This window comes from Gekko japonicus, unplaced genomic scaffold, assembly GCF_001447785.1.
Source record: "Gekko japonicus isolate JY-2015 unplaced genomic scaffold, Gekko_japonicus_V1.1 scaffold435, whole genome shotgun sequence".
NCBI lineage: Eukaryota > Metazoa > Chordata > Lepidosauria > Squamata > Gekkonidae > Gekko > Gekko japonicus.
The window spans coordinates 259,524-285,144 of NW_015161417.1; the positions used below are offsets into that span (position 1 = coordinate 259,524).

The 25,621-nt window shown below is 48.4% G+C and overlaps 2 protein-coding genes across 2 annotated transcripts in view; both read right to left on the bottom strand.

The window, feature by feature from the left end:
- Positions 1–1,712: 1,712 nt before the first annotated feature.
- On the bottom strand, positions 1,713–17,596 carry PINK1 (PTEN induced putative kinase 1). The gene is made up of 9 exons (XM_015427869.1): positions 17,176–17,596; positions 16,890–16,916; positions 13,295–13,576; positions 12,232–12,335; positions 8,572–8,754; positions 7,585–7,748; positions 6,534–6,661; positions 4,887–5,123; positions 1,713–2,983 (listed from the first exon to the last, which is right to left on the bottom strand). The coding sequence occupies exons 1-9, from the start codon at positions 17,464–17,466 to the stop codon at positions 2,720–2,722; spliced, it is 1,680 nt and encodes a 559-aa protein (XP_015283355.1). The 5' UTR covers positions 17,467–17,596; the 3' UTR covers positions 1,713–2,719.
- A 3,678-nt stretch (positions 17,597–21,274) lies between these two features.
- CDA (cytidine deaminase) overlaps positions 21,275–25,621 on the bottom strand; it is an 11,689-nt gene continuing 7,342 nt past the window's right edge. The window contains exons 5-6 of the mRNA XM_015427982.1: positions 23,375–23,493; positions 21,275–21,649 (exon numbers count right to left, since the gene is read on the bottom strand). Of these exons, the coding sequence (XP_015283468.1) occupies positions 23,380–23,493 (114 nt within the window). The 3' untranslated portion in view covers positions 21,275–21,649; positions 23,375–23,379. The remainder of the gene's footprint in view (positions 21,650–23,374; positions 23,494–25,621) is intronic.

Sequence of the window (25,621 nt, forward strand, 5' to 3'; positions counted from 1 at the left end):
GCAACTGGAAACATCTGCCCAGACTTCCCCTCACCCACCCATGAAGCACAGTGCGAAGGCCTTGGTGGGACCAGCAGCTTCACTGTTCCGCCTGGAGCACCCGTTTGCCCTACTGAAGAATGATTTATTAAAAGAACGCATTATAATTTGTGACACTGCAGCTGCCAATGGGAAAATGGGAGCTGATTTTAGAACGTGAACTTTTCTGGTGTCTCTCTGTGTGTGTTTTAAGCTGGAGTGACAGGTGTCCTTCTTTGCAACGTGGAAAGGCTAGCTCCAAACTTCACCACACACACACACCGTCCCACACCTATACACACACCAGCCCAGTTCTGCTCACACAAAATTCCTCTTGGTTCAGAATGGATTTGTTAAAACTTAACACAATCCTGGGGAGGGGGGGGGGATCTCCCTCATTATTATGCCTAACGCAGTACGGAATAACTTAACAAGTTATTTATTTAAGGACAGTGCTCTTTATAGCCAGGCAAAAGGTTCTGAACGAAACACACACAATGTTTGATCAAAGGAAGCAAAGGAAAGCAACTGTCCTCATTCAACTCCCAAGCTTCAGACGTTAAAAGATACAGAAATTTGATGTAAGGTTCTAGAACTTTCGGTCAGGAAGTCACTGAATTTCCCAGTCCTTTCTTGGAGGCCCCAACTAGAATCATGGCAGCCCCCTCCCATCTATTAAGGAAGACCGTCTGAGGTTAAGCCGATCAGAGATGAGACTTGGCCTGGGGTGTGCCTCAGAAACTGCCCTCCTTCAGGGCACGATCATTCCAATTCCAAAACAGAACGGAGTCCTCAGATCCTCTCAAGCACAAGAGAATGGGAGGTTTTATTGAGCTAAGAGGCTGAAATAATTAACTTCCACAACAACCGGCAATAAAACACCTCACGGTTCACGAGCTATGAGGTCTACTCTAATGAGACTGTCGCCAGAAGCACTCTCCCCACTGGCTAATGATTAAAAACTCTAAAGCGACTAATTCGTAGAACATCAAGACCTCTGTATCTTCTTAGGATGAGAAATGATTATTTTGGCTTGCTGGGATGCCAAAGCTTAGTGGAGTATTCTCCACCAAATGCTGAGTCTCCCCTCTTCTCTCTCTCTTTCTTTTTCTTCCTTCCTTCCTTCCCTTCCTTCCTCTTCTCTTGTATCCCTTCCTGAAGACTTGAATAACTGTTCACACTGTCAGCTGAACTGGGACGGATCTCACGGGCCAACCTGCCTCCAGGGAGGTACACAACACTCCCAACACATGACACCACTACACTACCATGTGATGGCTGCCGTCATCACATCAACTGGCTCCTCAAGTGTGTGAGTGAGAGAGATAAATAGTGTTGCTTCCCAGAAATCAATTCGATGGAGCCCCGTGGAATTTCCTATGCTGCTCAACGTCATTATTATTATTTTAAGACATTTCTAAAGCGCTGCTGTGATAATGTCTGAGGGCCCCATTCAGAAATATAAATGGACAAAAAGATTTAATGAAGGAATGCACCAAACACTCTGTCTTTTCAGAACAATTATAATAACAATAATCTCATGCCACTGTACAGCCAGGAGATTCAAAGATTGTCTGGCAGCCGACAGTTCTAGCTCTTATAGCGTTATGCGCCACTAGGTGGCGAGCTAGATTTTTTGGGGGGCTGAGAGCTCTGAAAGAGCTGTGCCTTACCCAAGGTCACCCAGCTGGCTTCAAGTGGAGGAGTTCAGAATCGAACCCAGTTCTCCAGATTAGGGTCTGCCACTCTTAACCACTAGAGCAGGCTGTCTTTTCAAAGATGGGGAGTGATGGATCTAGTCCCCCTCCTCACCCATAGCTCTTTCCCCTTCTGCCCCTTGGGGGTGTGCAGCTCACACCCGCAAAAAGCAGAATGACTAAACAGTCCAGTCCGTCTTCGGCCCTTAAGAGTGGGCAGCTGACTCCTGTCTCCCACGTAGTTGACATTCCCTCCTGCTGCCACCTCCCTTTTTTCTTTTCAGGGTGCAGTTTAGCTCACTGGGAAGGGTCCAGTTTCAAGTGTGAGGTTGGAAGGAACCTTCCTAGCTAGTGGTCTGCACATGAGCTGGGACTGAAACGCAGTAAGTTGGCTGCTAAGGATTCCCTCTAAGCCAGCAAGATCCACTGTTTCAAACCGGGTCTGCTGTTGGGAAAGTGAGATTCTTTTTAAGAAAGGAGCTAACCTGCATGCAGGACATTGATCAAATCCACGTGGGGTTCGGTACGACGGGCTCCCAGTACTTCAGAAACAAATCCTGGGGAGGAAACACTGGTTTGTAAATGCGCCAAAGCGGTTTGATAACATCCAGAGGTCTAAGAGATTTTTGGATTTGTCGCTGTCGTCCATGGACACAAATTAATCTTTTGAATAAATGACATCTGCAGAGCTTTGTTATCTTCACCCCGCTACCCAGAAACTCTGAGCTATGGCTTTGCTTTGAAAAGGACATACGCAGTGAGGTCCTCCTGGTTTAAAAGCAGCAGCAATATGAAATAAATCACCCAGTCTGACAGCCAAACGGAGAAGGTAGAGTGATGATTTCGGTGGGTGAACCTAACCTGCGCCTACAATAACCCCGGAAGCGGCTTCTCACCTAAAATACCCCTAGGCTACCAAAATAAAAGGAGCCTCGGCCAGGTATGTGCTTTTAGTGAAACAACAAGGGACTACACCAAAGGCTCAAAGGGAAGCAGACTGGAGCTCATCCCGCCAGCACGTTTCTCCAGGAGAGAAGCAAAACCGCCGCCTCCCAGAGATCTTCGTACTCCAGGTTTGCCAAGAAGCATCTCTTCAGCTTGGTTTCGGCCCGGTTTCCATCTCCGAGTCCGTCCATCAACAAGGTGGCTGCTGATTGGTGAAGAAGCCAGCTAATCATCTTGTCAAGTTGCAGGTCCTTGAGGCTGAGTAGGCCTTCACCCCACAGGCTCAGGTGAAGCACGTTGGCCGCAACTCTGGCTGAGAGCCTCTGAAAGAGAAGAAACAGAAGAAGAATGGATCTAACTGCTGGGCTCTCTGCCTTCCCTTCTCCAGCCTCCCCACCATTGCGGGGGGGGGGGGGGGCGGGGGGGAGGTTAGGATGCAGGACCACAATTGGGGAGACCCAGAGTCAAGTTCCTTGTTTGGCCCTCAAGCTGGCTGGGTGATCTTGGGCCAGTCACTCTCTCACTACCTTACAGGAGGGTTGCTGTGAGGATAAAGGGGAGGAGAGGAGAGGAATACCTGCTTCCCTGAGCACCTGAGAGGAAAGGGCAGAATGAAAACAGGAAGAATAAATAAGCGTAATGTTATTCGGGCAGGAGCCTTTGTTTTCTGCACTCTGAGTGACTGCTCATGTGGAGGAGAAGAAGAAGAGAAGAGACTGGATTTACACTCTGCCCTTCACTCAGAGTCTCAGAGCGGCTTATAATCCCTTTCCCTTCCCCTCACCACAACAGACCCTATCAGGTAGGTGGGGTTGAGAGAGCTCTTTCGAGAACTGCTTTTGAGAGAACAGCTCTGAGAGAACTTATGACTGACCCAACGTCACCTAGCAGCTGCATGTGGAGAAGTGGGGAATAAAACCCGGTCCTCCAGATTAGAGTCCGCGCTCCTAACCACTACACCAAACTAGCTCTCTGGAGGAGGCACCTCCAGTTGGGGAACATCTTGGGAGGACACTCACACAAAGAACCGGCTCACAGATGCACATTTGGCACATGGGCATTGCAACATGCATCTGACGATGCAGGCCACTCCAAAGAGAGCCACTACCTAGTTTGGTGTCGCAGACTCTGATCTGGGAGAACCGGGTTTGATTCCCCACACCTCCGCTTGCAGCTGCTGGATGACCTTGGGCAAGCCCTAGTCCTGTCAGAGCTGTCATTGAAAGGGCAGTCCTCGAAAGAGCTCTCAGCCCCACCTACCTCACAGGGTGTCTGTTATGGGAAGGGGAAGGGAAAGGAGTTTGTGAGCCGCTCTGAGACTCCGAGTGAAGGGAAGGGTAGAAATCCAATCTCTTCTTCTCACTCTTCAATCTCTTCTTGCATTAAAAGAGCTTGAAGGTCAATGAGAGTGACTCTCTGGCCCAGGCTGCCCTAGCCTTATTGAGTCCGTGGGCACTTTTGGATTTTTAGAAGCGATAGCGAGTGCCGTCATACACATGGCTGCCATGGTGCATGTGTAGGGGTTGCAGCCGAACGCAAAATGGCTGCCAGGTGGTTGGAGCCAATAATGACACATTGCAAGGTTCAGAGATAACCATCCATGGAGGCAGCTGTTTCCAAATGGGAGGTGGTGGCAGCTACAACCCTGGATGGCTTCAAGAGGGAACTGGATAAACATACGGAGCAGAGGTCCATCAGTGGCTATTAGCCACAAGGTATAGATAGGAACTCTCGGTCTGGGGCAAGGGATGCTCTGTCTTCTTGGTGCTTGGGGGGGGGGGGGCAACAGGGGGAGGGCTTCTAGTTCCCTGGCCCCACTGGTGGACCTCCTGATGGCACCTGGTATTTTTGGCCACTGTGTGTCACAGAATGTTGGACTGGATGGGCCACTGGCCTGAACCAACACTGGCTTCTCTTATGTTCTTCTGTTATGTTCTTATGTCTCTGCAGATGGAGGTACCTCATATGACCTACTGGGGTCATATGAAGTACCTCCTACGCCATGAGGTCGAGGAATGCCAGGATTAGCTTTTTGCTGTGGGAGAGAAGTGAGCAGGCATCAGGAGGCACAGTGGCAGGCGCCAGGCTAGGGAATGGGATCACAGCTCCAGCGGATTATGCTACCCGAGGACCAGAGTGCTTTTTGCAGGCAGCTTGCTTCTGGGTTGGTGTCCCTCTTGCCGAGAAAGGGGACACCCGGAAGCCCTTGGGGGAAAGCACTCTCACCTTCTTGGGATCCCGGCAAAGCAGTGCCCTGACGAGCTTCTTCACTTCCGGGGGCGCCGTCTCTGGCAAGGGTGGCAGCTCCTCCTCCCGGTAGCTCCTGCTTTCGAGGGACGACCCCCCACTGCCGTAGAACGGGTTACGGGCCCCGAGGATCTCGTACGTGATCGCTCCGACTGCCCAGGCGTCCGTTTTGGTGTAGTCGATCACGACGCCTGGACCGGGGGAAGCTGTGAGCACCTGTAGAGGTGACGGCCAGAAGGGGGAAGAAATGTACAGGCAGGACTAAGTGCGGCAAACCGAGCTCCTGACGCAATCCTGGGTCTTTCTGCAGGCTCTCCAGAGCAAGACCAATGGCACTGGCCCAGACTCCAAGAGGGTCCTGGAATGTGACTGGAGGAAATGGAGTCAGGGAACTCGCAGGGTCTCAAGAGGTCTGAAGCGCCACATGGGGAGGATGGGCTCCGGTACAGAAGGCCACTCCCCTGTCCGAGGAGGACCAAGGAACCAGCAGACAGCCTCCCCAAGGCCAACATGAGCCCCTGAAGTTGCCCCTACTTGCCAGTCTTTATTTATTTAGCTACCCCACTTTCCTCCCCAACAGGGCCCCAAAGTAGCTTACAACATCATGTTCCCCTCCCCTGTATTATCCTCGCAATGACCCTGGGAGGTAGCTTAGACTAAAAGAGAATGTATAGCTCAAACATATCCAACATATGGCCTGGGGGCCCGTCGAGGTCTCTTATCTGGCATGCAAGCAACTGGGGGGGAAACCAGTCAAAATGTGGACTGGACGGGCCTATATTAGAGTATTATACCCCATGCTTACATCAGGAGGTCAGCTTGCTCCCTCCCCCAAATGCAGACCCTCCCCAGAGTCTTCCCCCAGAGCTTCGATGATTGCCCAACCCAGAATTGGCAACCATAAGGGGTGAGGAGGAGCGTTGGTTTGGCCTCGAGCTCTGCTGAGGAGGGGTACAGGTCACGGTCAGTGGTAAAATATCTCCGGTCCCCGGCATTACGTTTTATGGCACGTGTGGCCCGGCCCAACAAAGTGACATTTATGTCAGATCTGGCCCCGTAACAAATGAGTCTGATGCCACTGGATTGTAGTTGGCTCAAGAGCACGCTGTGGCAGTGGGGGGATTTGAACCTGGGGGCTCCCAGATCCAAGGCTGGCACTCTTAACCAGTACATCACATGTTGTCTTCCCCACTGGAGACCCCAAGAGGTCTGCCAGGGGAATGCAGGAGTAACAGACTTCAAGCCAGAGCGTCGCCTCTTTAAGACCCTCACTGGTAGACGGGGAGTGGGGGATGTTCAGACAGGCAGCCTTGAAGGCTGGCCCCACCCTTACAGGTCAGGAGGCTGGTGAAACAAGTCGCCTGCCAGGCAAGCATTCGAATCCTGCAGCTAGCCAACACCCTCCCTGCCCTTTGTTGTCCTTCTCAAACCAGCTCTGCGCTTTAGTCTCTATTGACTCCATGCATTGCCCTGAAGGGTTCAGATGGCCGAGGAAACACACCGGCTGACTAGCTTCAGCCTGCATCTTTTAACTGCGATCAAGCCCTGTTGCATTTCTAGAAGCCTGCACTGGTGTGCAGGGATGCCGGATACTCAAGAACGGCCCCGAAGAGAGCCAGGATTTACCTCTGGCGCCATGAGGCAGCTGTTGCCGCCACGATCCACGTACCAGCTGGTAAAAGGCAGTTTCAACCCAATTTTGTCGTCAGCCAGACAACAGCCAAAATCTGTGATCACCAGCCATGGGCGTCCCGCTGCAAACGATGGGAAGAGAACAGAGTCAGTTTCCAGGCAGGCACGCAGGGCTGCCGAGGCGCACAGAAGTGTGACTTCCTGACTTATAGTGGGCTCCACCCTCCTGGCAACTGGTTTCCTGCGCAAGTCTCACTGAGATGCTTGGGAGCAATGCAACAGCACATGAAGAGCTCGGTGGGGGTCGTGGAAGAGTCCTTTCCAAGCTGCTGCCCCCTAAATGTTTGCTTACCAACAATACAACATGGTTAAGGGGGGGGGGGACAGCAGCTTATGTTACGGGGAACATGCAAGCTTTTGGACTACACAGAATTCCTGCACAGACCAGTTCATACGGAGAGCCCCCCCCCCTGGTCCCTAAGAAAGAGAGATAAGAAATCCGGGGGTGATTCTGCACTAGACCTTAAATCCAGGCTCAACCCTGTCCCCAAACTTACATTCTACACTACACTCGAGTTCACCCCTGTAATTATCTCGGGGTATTTTTACATTCTACACTGCACTCAAGTTCACCCCTGTAATTATCTCGGGGTTTTTTTTTGTTTCCTCATTATATTGAGGTCACCCCGGTTTCGCCCCACACTTGTCCCCGGATAAACGGATGCTGTTATAACCAGGGATAAATGGAAGGCATTGTGTCGCGAGTTGAACTCTGATAAAAGCAGGGATGAGATCCAAGTGTGGAAAGGACCTGGGAGGACAAGAGATGCAGAGGAACAAAAGACACAGAAAGGGAAGAATTCATGTGAGAGGACTATGGGAAATGGCCAAAAGCCCTGTGGCAAAGGGTTCCAAGGAGAGCTTTGCAGGAAGCTTTGTGCCACCTCTGTCTGCAGGAAGGGAGCTGCCCAGATTGGGGAGGGAGGGTGGCGGAAAAAGAGAATAAGAGGGGAATCGTTTCAGGGAGCAAGAATCCGGGACATACCAGGGTCAAAATCGACTAGGATGTTGTCCGACTTCAAATCCCTGTGAGCCACTCCTTGTCGAACGAGGTGGTCCACCCCTTCCAGTAACTGCAGGATCATCATGGTGCCCAGGTGGGCATCGGGAGCCCTCTCACGGAGATACTGGCGCAGAGTGCATGGATAGCTGGGCAGGGAAAGCAGGAGGGAAGCTCAATGCAGATGGGCATTTGAGTCCAGAATGAAAACTCTAGACAGGCTGAAGACGTCTGTCTCTGTCCTCGCAATCATGCAGTTTCCCCTTCAGACATAAGAAACCGCTTGTGCCGATACTGAACTGCCCAGGAAATACGGTAGGGTTTTCTTTACAGGTTTAAAATAAAACAGATTGTTGTTTTTTGTGGAAAGAATGGACGACTGTCTGTGCACAAATAGTGGACAGTGTCATGTGGAAACAATGGAAAAATAACCGTACTGGTTGGGTGGCTGATATGTGTGAGATCCATGGTTTGAAAACAGCCCGGTTCTGTTTGGTTTCTGCAGGATTTGCACAGTGCTGATTGGGTAAACCTTGTTTCGGTCACACTTCAACACTGCCTCCCTGGCAACTCAGCTATGTACAGCCCATACTGGCTGGCTCCCATGTCATGCTTAACACCACCTCCCTCCTTCCTCAGAAAGGTTTTGTGTTCAAAAGGTTTTTTGGGAAAACGAAGTGCAGAATAAATACTGGAGCAGATGAACTTGCGATGTGCAGCAGAAAACACCGACTGCCAGAAGCACAGGATTGTGGGAATGGTAGAATTTATTGGATGTGGTGTTTATGTGTGTGTCATTATGAGAATGAAGGCAGGGGAAAAATAGAATGGCACCAGCTCCTACAGCAGCCTAATGCGTTCTAGAGCCCGCTGTGCTTAGAAGCAGAGGCCAAACTGTTTTTCAAAAATATGAAGGCTAGAAGCTAGGTGGGCTCACAAGCCATGCCAAACCCTGCTCCCTTGTTGACTTACTTTTTCATCACCAGGAAGAGTGTGCGGCTGTGCCCAATTCCAGAGGGATGCAGAGTGGCAGGCAGAACATCTGGGTAGTCTACCATTGCGCCAGGAAGCAGCGGGACATGAGATGTGAACGCTCGGAGCACCTGGACGATGCCTGGGTGAGGTTTCAGCCGCTTCTTCCCAAAGCCAGGTTTCCTGTTTCAAGACAACTCATTTATCACTGTGACAGTGTTTTGTTCAATTTGCAATGCGCCTTGACAGTCTTTATTAAGCATGTTCTCTTCAAACCCCCTGTGAGTTAGGGCCCTAGTTCCTCTAGTTCAAGAAGAGAAACAGAGACAGGGATTTTGACGGCCAGGCTAGATGAGATGCGACTTTGAAAGATAGGCAGGAGGAAAAGGAGGAGGTGATCACCCCCCTCCCCATTTTCCTGATGTCAATCATCTACCCAAGACCGCAGGGGAAACAAGCACATCTAACAGTGTGCATTCATTACTCAGGCTGATTCTGAAAATGAATATTTATGACTCTGTTGGTGCGAATACCAACTTGCAATCTCATAGAGAAACACAATTTTTCATCTGTAACCACCTTCGCTTTCACGGAATTCTGGGCATTTGGCCCACAAGCCGGCACACCTAATTCTTAGCTGCACTGCAGTCTTTAATTAAGACATCTGGCTTCATATTCTTGAGTGTGAACACAAATCCATTCATTTCACAGCACAGTACAAAAGGCACATGAGCTGCACATGAGCCAGAGGTTTTGGGTCAAAGTCCTGGAAAGCAGCAAAACGGTATATTTTAATTGTTCTGGCAACCTGTTAGAATGCACTCATGTTCTGATGCAGAGTCCTATTTTTAAAAATGGAAATCTTTTAAAAAATTTAAACTGCTATTTTTATTGGGTGATTTAAATAAACCTTCTCCGCTTCAAGGTGCGATTTACAATGCAATGTTAGACAGTCGTCCAAGATTTGCAAAGAGCAAATGGCAAGCAGCCTGAAGTTTCTATCACAGCCTGTTGTAAGGGACCCTGTCACAGAGTTTCATACAGAACCTCCCCACAACTGCCACCACCACCCCAAATTACAGCTATGCTAGAGAAAGCACATGCGTGACTTTCTCACATATAAGACCAGTGATTTCAGTAACTCTAACAGGAGCGTGGCCTGACCTGATTGGCCCCGGTTAGCGCAGGGTTGGCCCTGGTTAGTACTTACATGGGAGACCCCCAAGGCAGTCCAGGGTTACTACACAGAGGCAGGTAAGGGCAAACCACCTCTGAACGTCTCTTGCCTTGAAAACCCTATGAGGTTGCCATAAGTCAGCCGCGACCTGACGACACTTTCCATAGGGCTGCCAACCTCCAGGTAGCAACTGGAGATCTCCCGCTATTACAATTGATCTCCAGATGGCCAAGATCAGTTCACCTGGAGAAAATGGCTGCTTTGGAGGGTGGACTCTACGGCAGAGGTGGCCAAACTGTGGCTTGGGAGGCACATGCGGCTCTTTCACACATATTGTGCGGCTCCCGGCAGGGCAGCTGGGGACGCTAAAGATTATTAGCAAACAAATTATCATTGGACAAATAAATATCAGTATCAGTAGCTGCTTTTACCACTTTTGTTATTATTTTTGGCAGTCTCGTTTAATGTTAATAAAAAGCAAATGTGCATATTCCCCAGTAAAAACTTGTAATATTTGTTCATGTCTTGTGGCTCTCAAACGTCTGACATTTATTCTATGTGGCTCTTACGTTAAGCAAGTTTGGCCCCCCCTGCTCTATGGCACGATACCCTGCTGAGGCCCCTCCCCCTCCCCAAACCTCCTCCTCCCCAGGCACCACCCCCAAAATCCCCAGGTATTTCCCAACCCACAGCTGGCGACCCTAACTTTCCATCACTAAGAGAACAAAGTTTGTGTCCAGTGGCACCTTTCAGACCAACGAAGTTTTATTCTGGGCAGGGGTCATTTCCTGCAGGAGTGCACAGGAGCGAAGCTCCAGCAGTAAAGAGCCCAAGGGGCGGGCACATGCAACAAGCCCCACCCCCTGCTCCCAGCAGCCCTCAGTCAGAGCAAGAAGCAGCCAGGTAAGTTGCAGAGCCCCCACCGCCCCCCGGCCCAAAACAGTCCAGTGGCACCTTTAAGACCAAGTTTTATTCAGGTACAAGCTCTCCCTCCTCTGCGAGGACAGATCTGCACATTCCCCCCTTCCCCCAATAGCTAGCAATCAAAAACAGTCCAGTGGAGCCTGAGCGGTGGGTGTTGCCTTCTGACACACTTCCGGTGATGTCAGGGGGTGTGGCATATGCTAGTGAGTTATGCTAATGAGCTCCTGCACCTCTTTTTCTACGAAATGACTCCTGCTTCTGGGTATAAGCTTTCATGAGACAGAAAGTTAGAGTTGCCAGCTCTGGGTTGGGGAATACCTGGAGATTTTGAGGCTGGGGGCTGGGGAGGGGAGCGACCTCAATAGACTATAATGCCATAGAGTTCATCCTCCAAAGATATACCCAGAATTAAACTTTGTTGGTCTTAAAGGTGCCTGTAACGATTCCATGTTTTACTGTGTGTGTGTGTGTGTGTTTAAAAGTTGGTTGGCATGGCTGTGTGGGACAATCTAGAATGCTGAAACAGGCAAGTTGTATGATTGGTGAGTGACAGAGAAGGGGAGGGGTTTTGGAATGGATGCTGTGTGGACGACTGGAATGTCTATCGGGTGTGTCTGTTAGGTATGACAGTTGAGAAAAACAGTTAGTCAGAGCAGAGTGTGCTGTGTAAAAGAGTTGATATGAGTTTTGTCCTGAGGTCTCTGTGTGAGAAGTTCCTGTGTGAAATATAAGAGTAAAAATCTCTGTGTTAAGCAGACGGTTAAGTTCTGTGTTCTAAGAGTTACAATTGGAAGCTGAGAGTCTAAGAAGAATACAGTGAAAAGTGTTACAAGGTTGCTTTAACCTCCCTGTCAGTAAAAGAGAGGCTTGTGAGAGACACCAAGCCATGGTTCAAATCATTCCCAGTACTGTTTACATTGTTCACCCTCGTGTTTATACTTTCGTTAAATAAATCCTATTTACTTCCAAGTTTACCAGCTAAGTAAAGAATCCTTCCTCAGACCACATAGTTCCTCGAAAAGCCTAGACCCCGCGCTACAATACCAACCCCAGAAGAGAAGAATTGGAATTTATTAAAATTCCTGGTGGCAGCCAGAATACCCAAAGAAAAATAAAGTATAAGAACTTTTAAAGTAAAACTAGACCTCCCCAGATAAGAGGTCGTCACAGTGCCACTGGACTCAAACTTTTATGTCAGATCTGGCCCTTATAACAAATGAGTTTGACACCTCGCCCTCCATCTTTAAGTCACCCACTCTGGAATAACCAGGGAGGAGATACAAAGCCTTCCTCCTGTCTTCTTTGGCACTGGAGTGGGAAGGGGAGAACTGTGACTGCGTCAAGAGGGGACAGCTGCCGAAGCCGTGTGCCTTCCCCCCATCACCTTTTCCAGCTTCTTGCAAATTACCCTCCAGGATTCATAGGAATCTTTCTGAAAGAACTCGTTCACTGAGGGCGGCGGTTGACCTTTCCTCTGTACGGTTTTGTTTCCCTCAATGTGGAGCTTAAAACAATTTGGGGGGGGGGGTATAAGTTTACTTCTGCTCGATAAATCCTACCTGGGGCAGGCGACGACTCCAAATTCTCCAGACAAAGCAGAGCTCCGGGCTGGAACGAGCTCCTGCGACATGGTGCTGAGGATGGCTTCGCTCGAGGAACCAGCCTAGGCGAGCAGGGCCAGAAGAGAAGAAACGTCTTTCTTTGGGTTCAAATTCCTCCCAGCTAAATCCCTTTCGCCAGACCTGGGCTGAGCCCTTGCTCCAAACCCCCTCCCCCAGGCACCTTCATTTTGATCGATGCTTGCACTGACTTTTAATTGCCGTAAGCAGCTTTGTGAGGTATTTTGGGGGCCCGAAGTGGGAGAAAATATAGTGAAATAAATAGATACCACCTGAAAACTGATAGCCCACCCAAAACAGCTTATATCGGGAGTCCCCAACATGGTGTCTGTAAGCACTATAGCTTCCCTGGCACCTGCTGAGTATTAGTAGAAAGTGGGCGGGAGGGCTTCTGATTGGCTGTGCGGATTAAAAAGTATCCCGTTCAACAAAGCATCTGCCTTACATTTTGAAGAATTACTATGAGAGTTACACATAACCTTGCTCCATGACATTTTCTGATTAACCCCACCACCCGTGGCTGCCATTTTGTTCTTGTGCCCACCATCCTGTGTGTCAGAATGCCAAAGGTGCCCACGGGTGCAAGAAATCTGGGGACCCCTGGCTTACATCCCTCCCCTCTTCTCCATTTTATCTTCACTACAACATGTGAGGAAGGTTAGGCTAAGAGAGGATGACTGGCCCAGAATCACCCAATGAACTGCCGTGGCACTGGGAATTCCCAGGTCCAGCACTTCAACCACTCCACCACATCAAGCTGCTCTTTGTATTTTCTTCTCCCCAAATCATCCCAAACCAGTCAAAGGAACGACACCCTAGTAGCAAAACTGGCCTGGCTGTCACAGGCTGAGTTTTAGACAGGCATTAACGAATCCATAATCTGACAGCGTTTTCATTCCAATTTGTTTCAATTTTCTATTTAACACCCCCTCCCCAAAATTCCTGAAGTCAACCTTCCACTAAAAGATTTTCCTAAGTAGCAAACCCAAGACCGGGTCCTCACCGAAATGTTCCACATCATCTTGATAGCCAGCGGGTAGCCAGCTCTCCAGTAACGGGCTCGGCGAGCATCTGCAGCCTGGGTCTCTGAACCACCACCATCTCCAGAGTTCTGGTGACCGCTGGCTTTGCAACAGGCAGATGACGGAATCGTCGCTTCATACACTGCGGCGCTGCAGCCTTTGCCAATGGGCTGGCCAATGGAGTACTCTTCCAGTTTGAAGCCCCGCTGGCGGAATAAGCCCAGGGGATCTTTCGGAGTCCTTTTCCTCTGCGTAAATATTGTCTGGGGTGAAAAAAACCCGACAACAGATAACACAGGTCACAAAATTATCCTTACAGTATTTTGTGTGTGTGTAAATAATGTGCTGGTGACGAAAAGCTGATCCCAAAGAAGGGCAGGCAGGCAGTTCCACTGAGGTCTTCCCTGCCATATCTTATAGGCAGGATGTCTCAAGATAAACAGTAAGAGCCCAGCTGGATCAGACCTCAGAGGGATCTTTTCCAGCATCCTAGCCAGTCAGATGCTTCAAAGAGGAGGAGAAGAGGAGGAGATTGGATATCCTGCCCTTCACAATGGGAAGGAGTCTCAGAGCAGTTTACAATCTCCTTCCCCTCCCCACAACAGACACCCTGTGAGGTAGGTGGGGCTGAGAGAGCTCTTTCGAGGACGGCTCGTCAGCGAACAGCTCTGAAAGAACTTGTAACCGACTCAAAGTCACACCAGCAGCTGCATGTGGGGGAGTGGGGAATCAAACCCCGTCGAGTCCATGCTCCCAACCACTACGCCCAACTGGATATGGAAGCAAGGGCCCTTTTGTTATTTCTTGTTCAAGCGACACTATCTCTGAACATTGAGGTTCCATCTAGCTATCACAGAAAACAACCACTGAGTGTGCTACCTTCCATTAATTTTTTCCAGTCCCCTTCTAAACCCCACCCCAGTCAAGTAGCCATCTCTGCCATCTTGTGCAGTGGATTCCCTAAGCCAACTGCGAGTTGTGTTAAATACTTCATGGTGCTAGGTCGCTAAGGCAGAAAGAAGCAGAGCCTGGGCCTATGGATCCAACATCTGGGGCTCAAGAAGCATCCTGCCCCCGAACATGGCTGCTCATCAGTCTGACCTGCACTATATTCTTTCCCAAAATAACCTTAAAACTGGTGTCCGTAACCACATCAACTAGCAGCAAGTTCTTAAAGAGGTGTGGGAATGTCCTTCCTTCTAAAGCCGTCTAAGAAATTAGCTTCTATTACCAAACTTGTGGCAGTGAGTTCCATAAATTCATTGCACGTTATGCTAGGGGGGGTTTCGTGGCAGAGCGGGGATTCGAACCTGGGTTTCCCAGATCATAATCTGATTCTAAAACCACAGGTGGTGGAAAGTAGGGTCACAGCCAACTTATGGTGACCCTGTGGGTTTTCAAGGCAAGAGACTATATACTGCCGCTACCAATTTTATTATCGTTTTCATGATTTCAATGTGATTTTATTGTAGCGAGTCTTTGACTCTATTTGTTGTGATCCACCCTGAGCCCGTTTGGGAAGGGCGGAATAAAAATCCCAACATAAATAAAAAATAAAATAAATAAAATAAAAACAGCTAGTTTGGCGTAGTGGTTAAGTGCACGGACTCTAATCTGGGAGAACCGGGTTTGATTCCCCACTCCTCCACTTGCAGTTGCTGGATGACCTTGGGCAAGCCATAATTCTGATAAGAGCTGTCCTTGAAAGAGCAGTTTCTGTCAAGAGCTCTCTCAGCCCCATCTACCTCACAGGGTGTCTGTTGTGGGGAGGTGAAGGGAAAAGAGTTTGTAAGCCACTCTGAGACTCCGAGTGAAGGGCAGGGTATAAATCCAATCTCTTCTTCTTCTTCTACCTTCCTCCACAGAACCACCCTGGACTTCCTTGGTGGTCTCCCATCCAAGTACTAACAGAGGCTGACCCTGCTTAGCTTTGGAGATCTAATGAGGTCAGACCAGTCTGGGCCAAGTACTGCACCATGCGAGATGCAGCTTTCAGCCTTCAAAGTGCTTCACGTACATTAGCTTGCTGCAGTCCTTCCAACAGCTTTGTAAAATATGCCAGTGTTATCATCCCCATATCACAGATGGGGGATGGACTGCATGACTTGCCTAAGGCTACGCAGGCATTCTGTGGCGGAGGTGACAGTTGGACTCTATGGAATGCAGCTAATTCTCTTAGCTGCTTCATAACACCCATTTCCCATGTCACCAAATGGCTAAATGGACCCTCCACGTTTGGAGGCACTATGCCCCTGAAGACCAGTTGTTGGGGGACAATAACTCTCTGTGTGGCCCAGCTTCTGGGCTTTCCAGAAGCATCTTGCTAGGCATGGCCGCTGTGGGGAAAACCAAACAAAACCGGATGCTGAACTAGACAAACAGTCTGACCCAGCAGACTTATTCTGACATTTATATAAAGAGGCAGAGCTATCTACAGTTCTTATGTATATTATATAGATTAAATGATTTATCAGTTTTATCATTTGTTAACTCAAATGTTGTAAAAATTTGTTTCGATATAATATTTTTATTTAAGCTTTCTGTACATAACAATAACCATATCCACATTAAAATTCAGATATAACAATTAGCTTTCGACCTTAACGATAGTCTATGTACAATGGAATGACTATTTTGCGGTAATACTTAAATGAAGAGTTACAACAGTAAATATTCAAAAACACAACAAATCTTGATAATGTGGGTTCTTTGGAACAATTTTGTTTCCCGGTAAATATTCCACTGCAGGATACCCCAAGTCCCCTGAAAAGTTTTTTGGTAATTTTCTTAATTAGGAATTATAGACTGACTCATAATTCTGCCATAAATTAGACGCTCCCAAACTTTGTTTTGCAACATCCTGTTTTCTCTCTCCGTTTTGTCATCATGGTAATTCTGGCGAATTTTAAGTACATGTGGTGTGCATGTGTGGCAATCAACAGCTGTTAACCAAAAAAGTTAAATGGAGCCGCCATGCTTGGAGGCAGTCTACCTGTGCCTACCCAAATGCTACCAATGAACAGCCAAGCTAGGGTTATTAACGTAACACTTTGCTTATGGGATTCCCTTGAGTAGCCACTGTGTGAAGCCGGATCCCACCCATTAATTAATTTATTTTGAAGACTGGACAGCTGCTAGACTGGAGGGCCCGTTTCTTCCTCTCCCTTTCTCCATAGAAAAGGTACTCCATTTAATATTGGGGGAGGGGCTTTTTAGCCCCACTGCTGCCTGGGGGGAGAGGAGTAGGGAGGTTCCCAATAAATGCCCCTCCCACACACACACACACACCAATGCTCCCTCTAAGCCGTGGAGTCTTGTGAGCAAAACTTCTACTTTGTCAGCTACTAGCATTAAAGTTGCGAGCGATCGATCTGGCTGCTGCATCAATTAGCTTGCTCTGGAGCCCTCTTTCCTGAGCGAAGGCTAAAACGTGTGAGCAGAAAATTAATAGCAACATTGTGAGCAATTGCACAAATAACATTAGCCCAATACTGGAAAAACAAAAATGAACCTACTCTTCAATGTTGGCAAAACAAAATCTGGGAACACTTTGTATATGGTAAAATTGTCTCTTACCAAAAAGATTTTCAAGCAACTTGGCTCCCAGCAGTGGAATATCTCGCAGAGGAAGAAGTGATTCCAAACAACTCTTCTTACAAAGATCTGTTATATTTTTAAAAGGCTCTTACGGGTTGAGAATGTTGATTATTGTATGGTATTAATATGTGTTCTGAATGTACTGTTGTATATATGGTTTAAAATAATAATAATAAAAACACTTATATGGAAAGGGGAAAAAAGTGTGAGCAGGAGGCTAAAAAACTGTGAGCTGGCTCACCCTAACTCAGCTTAGAGCCAGCGCCGGCTCCAGCAACGCCAGTCCCAGGCTGAAGGCTAAGCCGAGGCGGCGGCAGTGGTAAGGGCCGGCCGATACCCGGGCGGCTACTTGCCGGAGCGGCACCCGCCGGAGGCCTAGGCGGTCCGCGGCCAAACGTAGGAAGCCCGCCCGGGTCGGCGGCGGCTGGCGGAGGAGAACGGCGGCCGGCGGCGGTCGCGGCGGCGGCCCAGGAACGGGAGGCCCCCAGCCGAAGCAGCGCGACAGCAGCCCCCGGCCCAGCCGCAGCCCCTTGCCCAGCGCTTGCCGCAGCGCCATCGCAGATCAGCCGCGCTCCGGGCCTGGCCCGGCCGCTCGACCGACTCTCTTCGCCCCGCCGGTGCTTCTGACTGTCGGCCGCGGCTTGTTGTGACGCCGCCCCCGAATGCGGTCGGACAGCCGAGCGAGGCGGGGCGGAGGCTGGCCCGGGGAGCCGGTGGGGTTCGCGTTACGCTTTGACCCTGCCTGCAGAGTGCTCCTGACCAATGTTCCCTCTAAGCTGCGGAGTCTTGGGAGCAAAAATTCTGCTTTGTGAGCTACTAGCATTAAAGTTGTGAGCGAGCAATATGGCTACTGCATAAATTAGTTTGCTCTGGAGCCCTCCTTCCTGAGCTAAGACAAAAAAATCTGTGAGCCGGAGGCTAAAAAACTGTGAGCTGGCTCACACTAACTTAGCTTAGAGGGAACACTGCTCCTGACCATGTGCAGAGAGTGACCACTCAGTGTTGTTACTATATAAGTTTGTTTACCTGCTGTAACCTCTGTCTGTGTGCTATATGTATTTGAAGCTCTTATGGTTTGATGTTTGTTAATCTTGATTTATACATTTCAATAAAATATATTGTTAATAAAATAAAATGTTAAGAAACTGCATGAGATTGCCCTCTCTTCTTTTCCCCTCTGGTCTGGATTAACAAATTGTACTAATATTATGGGACTGTCATTACAACAATGTACATTCAGGCTCTAAAGACAATTTAGGAGCCACAAGATACATAAACAAAAATCACACCGTAGTTGCAGACACACACTGGTAATGATAGGGTTGCCCTTATTGTAGAAAATAGCCAAACTGCTAAAATTGAAGGGGGTTGGTCCAGTTGAAAGATTTGGGGGAAGGGTGTTAAAGGATCCTTTAAGTGGTTTCTAGACTTGGGAAATACAGTTAAGAGTTTTATATAATGGTGCAGTTTCTCTCTGTGTGTGTCGGTTTTATGTGTTTTATCAGATTGTTTGTAAAAATACATATAATTTTTAAAAAAGATTGCCCTTACTACTGCTGTGTTTAAAAAGTGATATTCAGCAGCTGGTTAAAGCAACTTGGAAACCACAAGATGTTATAAACAGTTTAAATTTGCAAATGTCACTCAATAATTATACCTTGCCTACCCCCCAAAAGACCCAATGGGGTTGCCAGATCCCACCCCTGGCCACTGGTGGGGGGTAGGGAGGCCAGCTCCATGTTGGGAAACTCCTGGAGATTTGGTGGTGGAGCCTCAGCGGGGTACAATAGCATAGAGTCCACCCTCCAAAGCAGCCATTTTCTCCAGGGAAACTAATTTCTGTAGTGTGGAGATGAGCTGTAATTCTGGGGGATCCCCAGGTCCCGCCTGGAGGCTGGCATCCCTGATTAAAACCAAAATCTTGAAACCAGATTGAATTTCTCAACCGCACTGGGGGTGGCGGAATAGACCACTGCCCTTCTGTTCTCTGCTGGGCATAGTCCAGTTAGGAAATCTCCAAAATCCTCAGGAGTGCTAAGTTACAAAATGCACCAAGGAGGCCCTCCTAATTATACCACTTGTGCATCAAGTTTAGAGAGAAGGGCCACGAAGACTGCCTCCCGGCCCTGGAATTCCCTCCTACTGCAGACTTGCCAAAGTCCAAGCCTGAGTATTGTATTTGCATATGTATACTATACCATGTATGACATTTATACAGATAATAAATGTATGGGGGTGGCATACTGATGCAGATATTGAACAACATGTACAATTCACAGGAAAAGTTCAATGCAGCCAAAACAGAAAACAGCATGAATGAATCGTGGATTTGTTTTGTGCAATGGAGAAGCAAAATCAAAATGGGATTTCTTAGGTCAAAGGAGAAGGGAAGAGAAATAGGAACTCACTCCTGAACTAGGACAGGATCACATAGAAGAAGAGGAGGAGGAGGTTGGATTTATACCCCGCCCTTCACTACCCAAAGGAGTCTCAGAGCGGCTTACAATCTGCTTTCCCCACAACAGGCACCCTGTGAGGTAGGTGGGCATGAGAGAGCTCTTTTGAGAACTGCCCTTGAGAGAACAGATCTGAAAGAACTTGTGACTGACCCAAGGACACACCAGCAACTGCATGTGAAGGAGTGGGGAATCAGACCCGGTTCTCCCGGATTAGAGTCCACGCTCCTAACCACTACACCAAACTAGCTTTCAGGTCAGATAAAATACAGTAAAAGAAACATCCATCTATCCTAAGAATAATTTAAAAAGTCTTAAACTGGTGCCAAAGTGAAAACAATGAAGGGCCTTATTATGAATCTGTCCGAGGATAGTATTCTATTAAATGGGGAGCCACTGCTTTAAAGGCCCTTTCACTGGTAAACATTTGCCTCCCTTTGGAAAGTGAGGGCACCAGGATGTGCCATACTGACCTTCTTTTAATGGTATGTATGGGAAATAGGGAGGTCAAGCTCAGGTTTGCAAATAGAATGATACAGAACATGGAATGATAGATGTTTTCACGGACACAACCACCCGCTTCATCTCAACCTCCAAAGCACGTAACATGACAATCTATTTTGATTTTTTTCCCCTCTTCCTGAAAATGTGTGTGTGGATGGGGGGGGGGGGGTTTGTCAAGGAAGAGTTCGAACACAATTCTGCCACAAAGGTACATTGCTAGGGTTTCCTGCTCCACTTTGGGGTGATTTTTGGAGATTTGGAGGGAGAGCCTGGGGAAGGTGGAATTTGGAGAGGGGTAGGGACCTCAGCAGAGTATAATGCCATAGAGCCCATCATCCAAAGCAGCCATTTTCTCTGTGGAAACTGATCAGTGGCCTCTGGAGATCAGTTATAATTCCAGGAAATCCCCAGACACCACCTGGAGGTTGGCAGCCCTAGCCAGGGGTCATTTTGGAGAAAAAGAGGTGCAGGAGCTCATTAGCATAACTCATTAGCATGACTTATTTTCATATGCCACACCCCCTGACATCACCAGAAGTGCGTCAGAAGGCAACACCCACCGCTCAGGCTCCACTGGACTGTTTCGGATTGCTAGCTATTGGGGGGGGGGGAACGTGCAGATCTGCCCTTACAGAGGAGGGAGAGCTTGTACATGAATAAAACTTGGTCTTAAAGGTGCCACTGGACGGTTTTGGACCAGGGGCGGGGGGCTCTGTAACTTACCTGGCTGCTTCTTGCTCTGACTGAGGGCTGCTGGGAGCAGGGGGTGGGGCTTGTTGCATGTGCCCGCCCCCTGGGCTCTTTCCTGCCGGAGCTCCGCTCCTGTATGCTCCTGCAGGAAATGACCCCTGCCTAGTACATACCACTGTGCCTTACTTTGCTTTTCACCACTGTCATTTATGATCTCTACAGACCTTTTACAGCAGCATCATGGCCTGCGGCTCCTGTATTTATTGACCGCATTTATTATTTTTTCCCATTCATCAAGAGTACTCAAGGCAACACGTGCTAATGGCATAATCTAAACACAGCTCTTACAAAACATGTGATTACATTTTTCAAAAGAAAAAAAAAAGGTTAACACTTTAAAGCTGTGTTAACAGTGTAAATGATTAGATTCCCTTGGCAGCGAGTTCCAAAAGGTAAGGAATACAATAAGGGTTGCCAGCCTTCCAGCTGGGCCTGGCGATCTCCCACTTTTACAACTCATCTCCAGACTACAGAAATCAGTTCCCCTGGAGAAAATGGCTGCTTCAGAGGGTGGATTCTCTAGCGTTGTACCCCGCTGAGGTCCCTCCCTTCCCCAAACCCCGCCCTCTCCAGCCCCCCCCCCCCGATCTCCAGGTATTTCCCAGCACAGAACTGGCAACCCTAAATGCAATAAAAGCCATTAACAGTTCCACGCCATAACAGTCAATCCAGGAATGTACATCCAGGCCCTCCCAGCTGATTTGATTCACCGAAGAAGGGATTTAGGAGAGCAAATGTTCCCCAAACTGTCTTTGCATGACTTGCAGAAATCTCTAGTCCAAATGGCGGCAATGTTACCCTCAACCGCTGCGTTATCAGGAGAAAGAACCAGTCATTTGTATTCCCTTTTGGGCTGGAACGGAACAATGGAATTAAGGCCCCGTTAATAGCAAGCTCCTAACCAGTCATCTTTAATTATCCAGACATTAGCTTGTCGTATAGCCCTGGATGGCATTTCATTGAGTTAAACAGCGTGATCGCCATGAGAATGTTGCGCTTGGGACGGATAAATGCTGCACTCCTTTCTTCCTGTACAAGAAACAGAGCTTGAGTTAGAGAAGCCAGATACAGAGAATGCATTTGCCCTTCTTACCTAGCTGGCATGCCTGCTCTGCCCCCAGTGCTCTGGAAACGCACTGTTTAAATGGGGCACACATGGTGTACGGCCAGTGTGGCGCAGTGGGTGGAGTGTTGAGCCAGGACTGGGGGTACCTGGGTTTCAAACTCCTCTTAGCTGTGAAGCCCACTCCATGGCTCTGGGCCAGCCGTGTTCCCTCAGCTTAATGGCGAACCACTTCTGTTCATCTCTTGCCTTGACAACCCTACTGGGTTGCCATAAGTGACTTGATAACACTTTTTCACAACCACCCTACCTCTCAGGGTTGTTGTGGGAATAAAATGGAGGAAGGTGGAATCACATTCCTTGCCCGAAACAGGTAGATCACGTTGTTGTTCTTCAGTCACACAGTCGAGTCCGACTCTTTGCGACCCCATGGACCAGATCCCGCCAGGCCTTCCTGTCTTCCGCCGTCCTCTGAAGTTTGCTCAATTTCATGTTTGTTGCATCTATGATCACGTACACCATTCCAGATTTTATTTTGGAAACTGATTGTGCGAACAGGGGAGGTGCAGGTTGGATTGTACATTAATATACTCTATAACAGGGGTGGCCAAACTGTGGCTCAGGAGCCACATGTGGCTTTTTCATACATATTGTGCAGCTCCCGCCAGGGCAGCTGGGGAAGCTAAATATCATTACCAAACAAATACCATTTGACAAATAAATACCACTATCAATATCTGCTTTAACCCCTTTTGTTATTATTTTTGGCAGCCGCATTTGATGTTAATAAAAAGCAAGTTCCCGTATTTTCCAATAAAAACATGTAATATTTGTTCATGTCTTGCGGCTCTCAAACATCTGATGTTTATTCTATGTGGCTCTTATGTTAAGCAAGTTTGGCCACCCCTGCTCTATAATATACATGAGTATACCTTATGAGTATGCCTGATCTTGCCAGATCTCGGAAGCTAAGCAGGCTCGGCCCTGGCTAGAATTTGGATGGGAGACCACCAAGGAATACCAGGGTTGTGACACGGAGGCAGGCAATGGCAAACCTGAATGTCTGTTGCCTTGAAAACGCTGTGGGGTTGCCATAACTCAGCTGCGACTTGATCCTTCTTTCCACCATACACTATTTGTATGCCTTGTACTGATGTTAGGCAGGGGGCAGGGAGGGGGAACTGTACCCTTCTTCCTTCCTTGCTTCCTACCACATATAGAGAAGCAATCAAGGGAGGGATCCAGAGGTCATTTCAGGGGGGGATCACGGGGGATCGCAGTTCCCCCGGTTGAGGTACGGGGGGCGGGACACACGACGAAGCCCCGCCCCCTGCTTCCCGCCGCCCCGCTTCCGGCCCTCATTCAGCCAGGAGGAGGCAGGAGAAGAGGGAGGGTAAGTTGCTTCCTCCCCGCCTCTCCCCACCCCTGCCTGCCTGGGGCCAGGGAGGGTCTTGGCGGGGCTTCCTCGCACTCCCGCCGACCTTGCAGGTCCACCGCCGGGCCCCTGATGTCAGGGGGTGTGGCATATGCTAATGAGTTATGCTAATGAGTTCCCCTAGCTCTTTTTCTACAAAATGACCCCTGGAGGGATCCATTATTCAGTTTGCCTAAGTGACGACGACGGAAAGAATTTGAAATACTGGACTGGAGATAAATCTTGGAGGTGCCAAACAAGGTCCCTTCTCCCTCACCCTCCTCAGGGCGTTTTCAGAGCTTCGGATCCAAAAGAGTGAGGTAGGAGTTCTTCCAGAGTCTTCACTATATACGTCCCATCTGCCTTGGTCATATAGAGGTCCCACTGTTTGCCAAACTAGGAGAGAATCGCATGAGAAAAAAGTGTTTTAAAATCTGCATTTGCAAGTAGTAACGTAAGGGAACGTTGCTGCCGTGTGAATCGTCAGAAGTTTTCTTCTTCTTCTTTCTTTTTACAGGGCAGCAGCATAGAGTTGCCAACCTCCGTGTGGGCCTGAAGATCACCCAGAATCAGGGGTCATTACCTGCAGGAGCGCACAGGAGCAGAGCTCCAGCAGTAAGGAGCTGGGCGGGCACATGCAACAAGCCCCGCCCCTGCTCCCAGCGGCCTTCAGTCGGGCCATGAGGAGCAAGAAGCAGCCAGGTAAGTTGCAGAGCCCCCCCCCGCCCCGCCTTCAGGTACAAGCTCTCCCTCCTCTGTGAGAGCAGATCTGTGCGTCCCCCCCCAATAGCTAGCAACCCAAAGCAGTCCAGTGGCACCTTTAAGACCAAGTTTTATTCAGGTACAAGCTCTCCCTCCTCTGTGAGGACAGATCTGCACGTTTCCCCCCCAAAAAAATAGCTAGCCATCCAAAACAGTCCAGTGGAGCCTGAGCGGTGGGTGTTGCCTTCTGACACACTTCCGGTGATGTCAGGGGGTGTGGCATATGCTAATGAGTTATGCTAATGAGTTGTGCTAATGAGCTCCTGCACCTCTTTTTCTATGAAATGACCCCTGCCTAGAATTACAACTGATCTCCAAACTAAACGGCTGCTGTGTAGGCAGGACTCTGTGGCATCACATCCCTGCTGAGGTCCTCCCTTCCCATTCCCGAATCCCCCCCCTTCCCCAGGATCCACTCCCAAATCTCCAGGAATTTCCCAGCCCAGAGTTGGCAACTCTGCATAAGAACGCACCTGGGGAACTGGCTCTGGCTTCTACATCAGAGTTTTCACTGATGCCTTAGATGCATATTTGGGGAATTCTATCAGATAGTTACGATGCTCTCATTACCTTTAAAGCGCATCAGTTTTAATCAAATGATGTTCATCCCACCGCAGTGAGCAAGATTTCTGCTGGGAATTGTAATGCTTGACGTTTTCATACCTCACATTCTCTAGTGTTTGAAATTGCCTCCCGGCTGTGTGCCTCTAATGCTGTTTCATTTTTTCTTTTAAAATTGCGAATTAACCAAATATAAATTAATAGAACCTTGTATTACTGTTAAGGCTGTCATGTTCGGGGCTTTGATGGATATTTTGGCCTCATTTATTATATGTCTGAATACCCTGTAGTTGGTATTAGAGACCTTTACGCTGCTGAACACACCAGATATAAATATTTTAAACAATCAAACAAATAAACTTGGCTCGATCCCCATTCCTTTACTCCTTTATGCTGATGACGCAGTGCTATTGGCCCTAACTCGTATAGGGCTGAAACGCCTTTTGAAGAGCTCTGTAGACTATTGTGAAAAGAATAGGCTAGTTCTGAATTTCGAAAAATCCAAAATTATGATCTTCGGTAAGACTTGGAAGCCATCCAGATGGAATATTGGAGGCCATTTCATTGAAGAAGTCAAAACTTTAAGTATTTGGGTATCCACTTTTACTATAACACCAGATGGGTCTATCATAAAGAGAGAGCAATTGAGGCAGCGAACAATATCACTGCGGCAATTATACGTTTCCATTATACCAGGGGTAACCAGTATGTGCCGGCGGCCCTTAAAGTTTTTAATGCCAAATTAGCTGCTCAATTATTCTATGGAGTACCAATCTGGATTGAAGACTTAAAAGGGGACTTGGAAAGAATTCAGTCCAGATCTTTTACAGAAAATTCTTGGACTTCCCTCGTGTGTTCCTTATGCAGCTTTATGCTTAGAAACCAATCAAAGGCTTCTATCGACCAGAGCGTGGCTGATAACAACTCAGTTTTGGTTGTCCCTGTAGTATTAATGAAACTGAGAGTCTGGATCATGTCATTCTACATTGTATCTTCTATCGAGATGCTCGAGCATTATATCTCGTGGGCACTCAATGAAATTGCTGAGTGGTCGGGTTAGAACGGATAAAAGGAAGTACTTCTTCACCCAAAGAATGATTAACACATGGAATTCACTGCCACAGGAAGTGGTGGCGGCTACAAGCATGGACGGCTTCAAAAGGGAATTAGATAAGCATATGGAGCAGAGGTCCATCAGTGG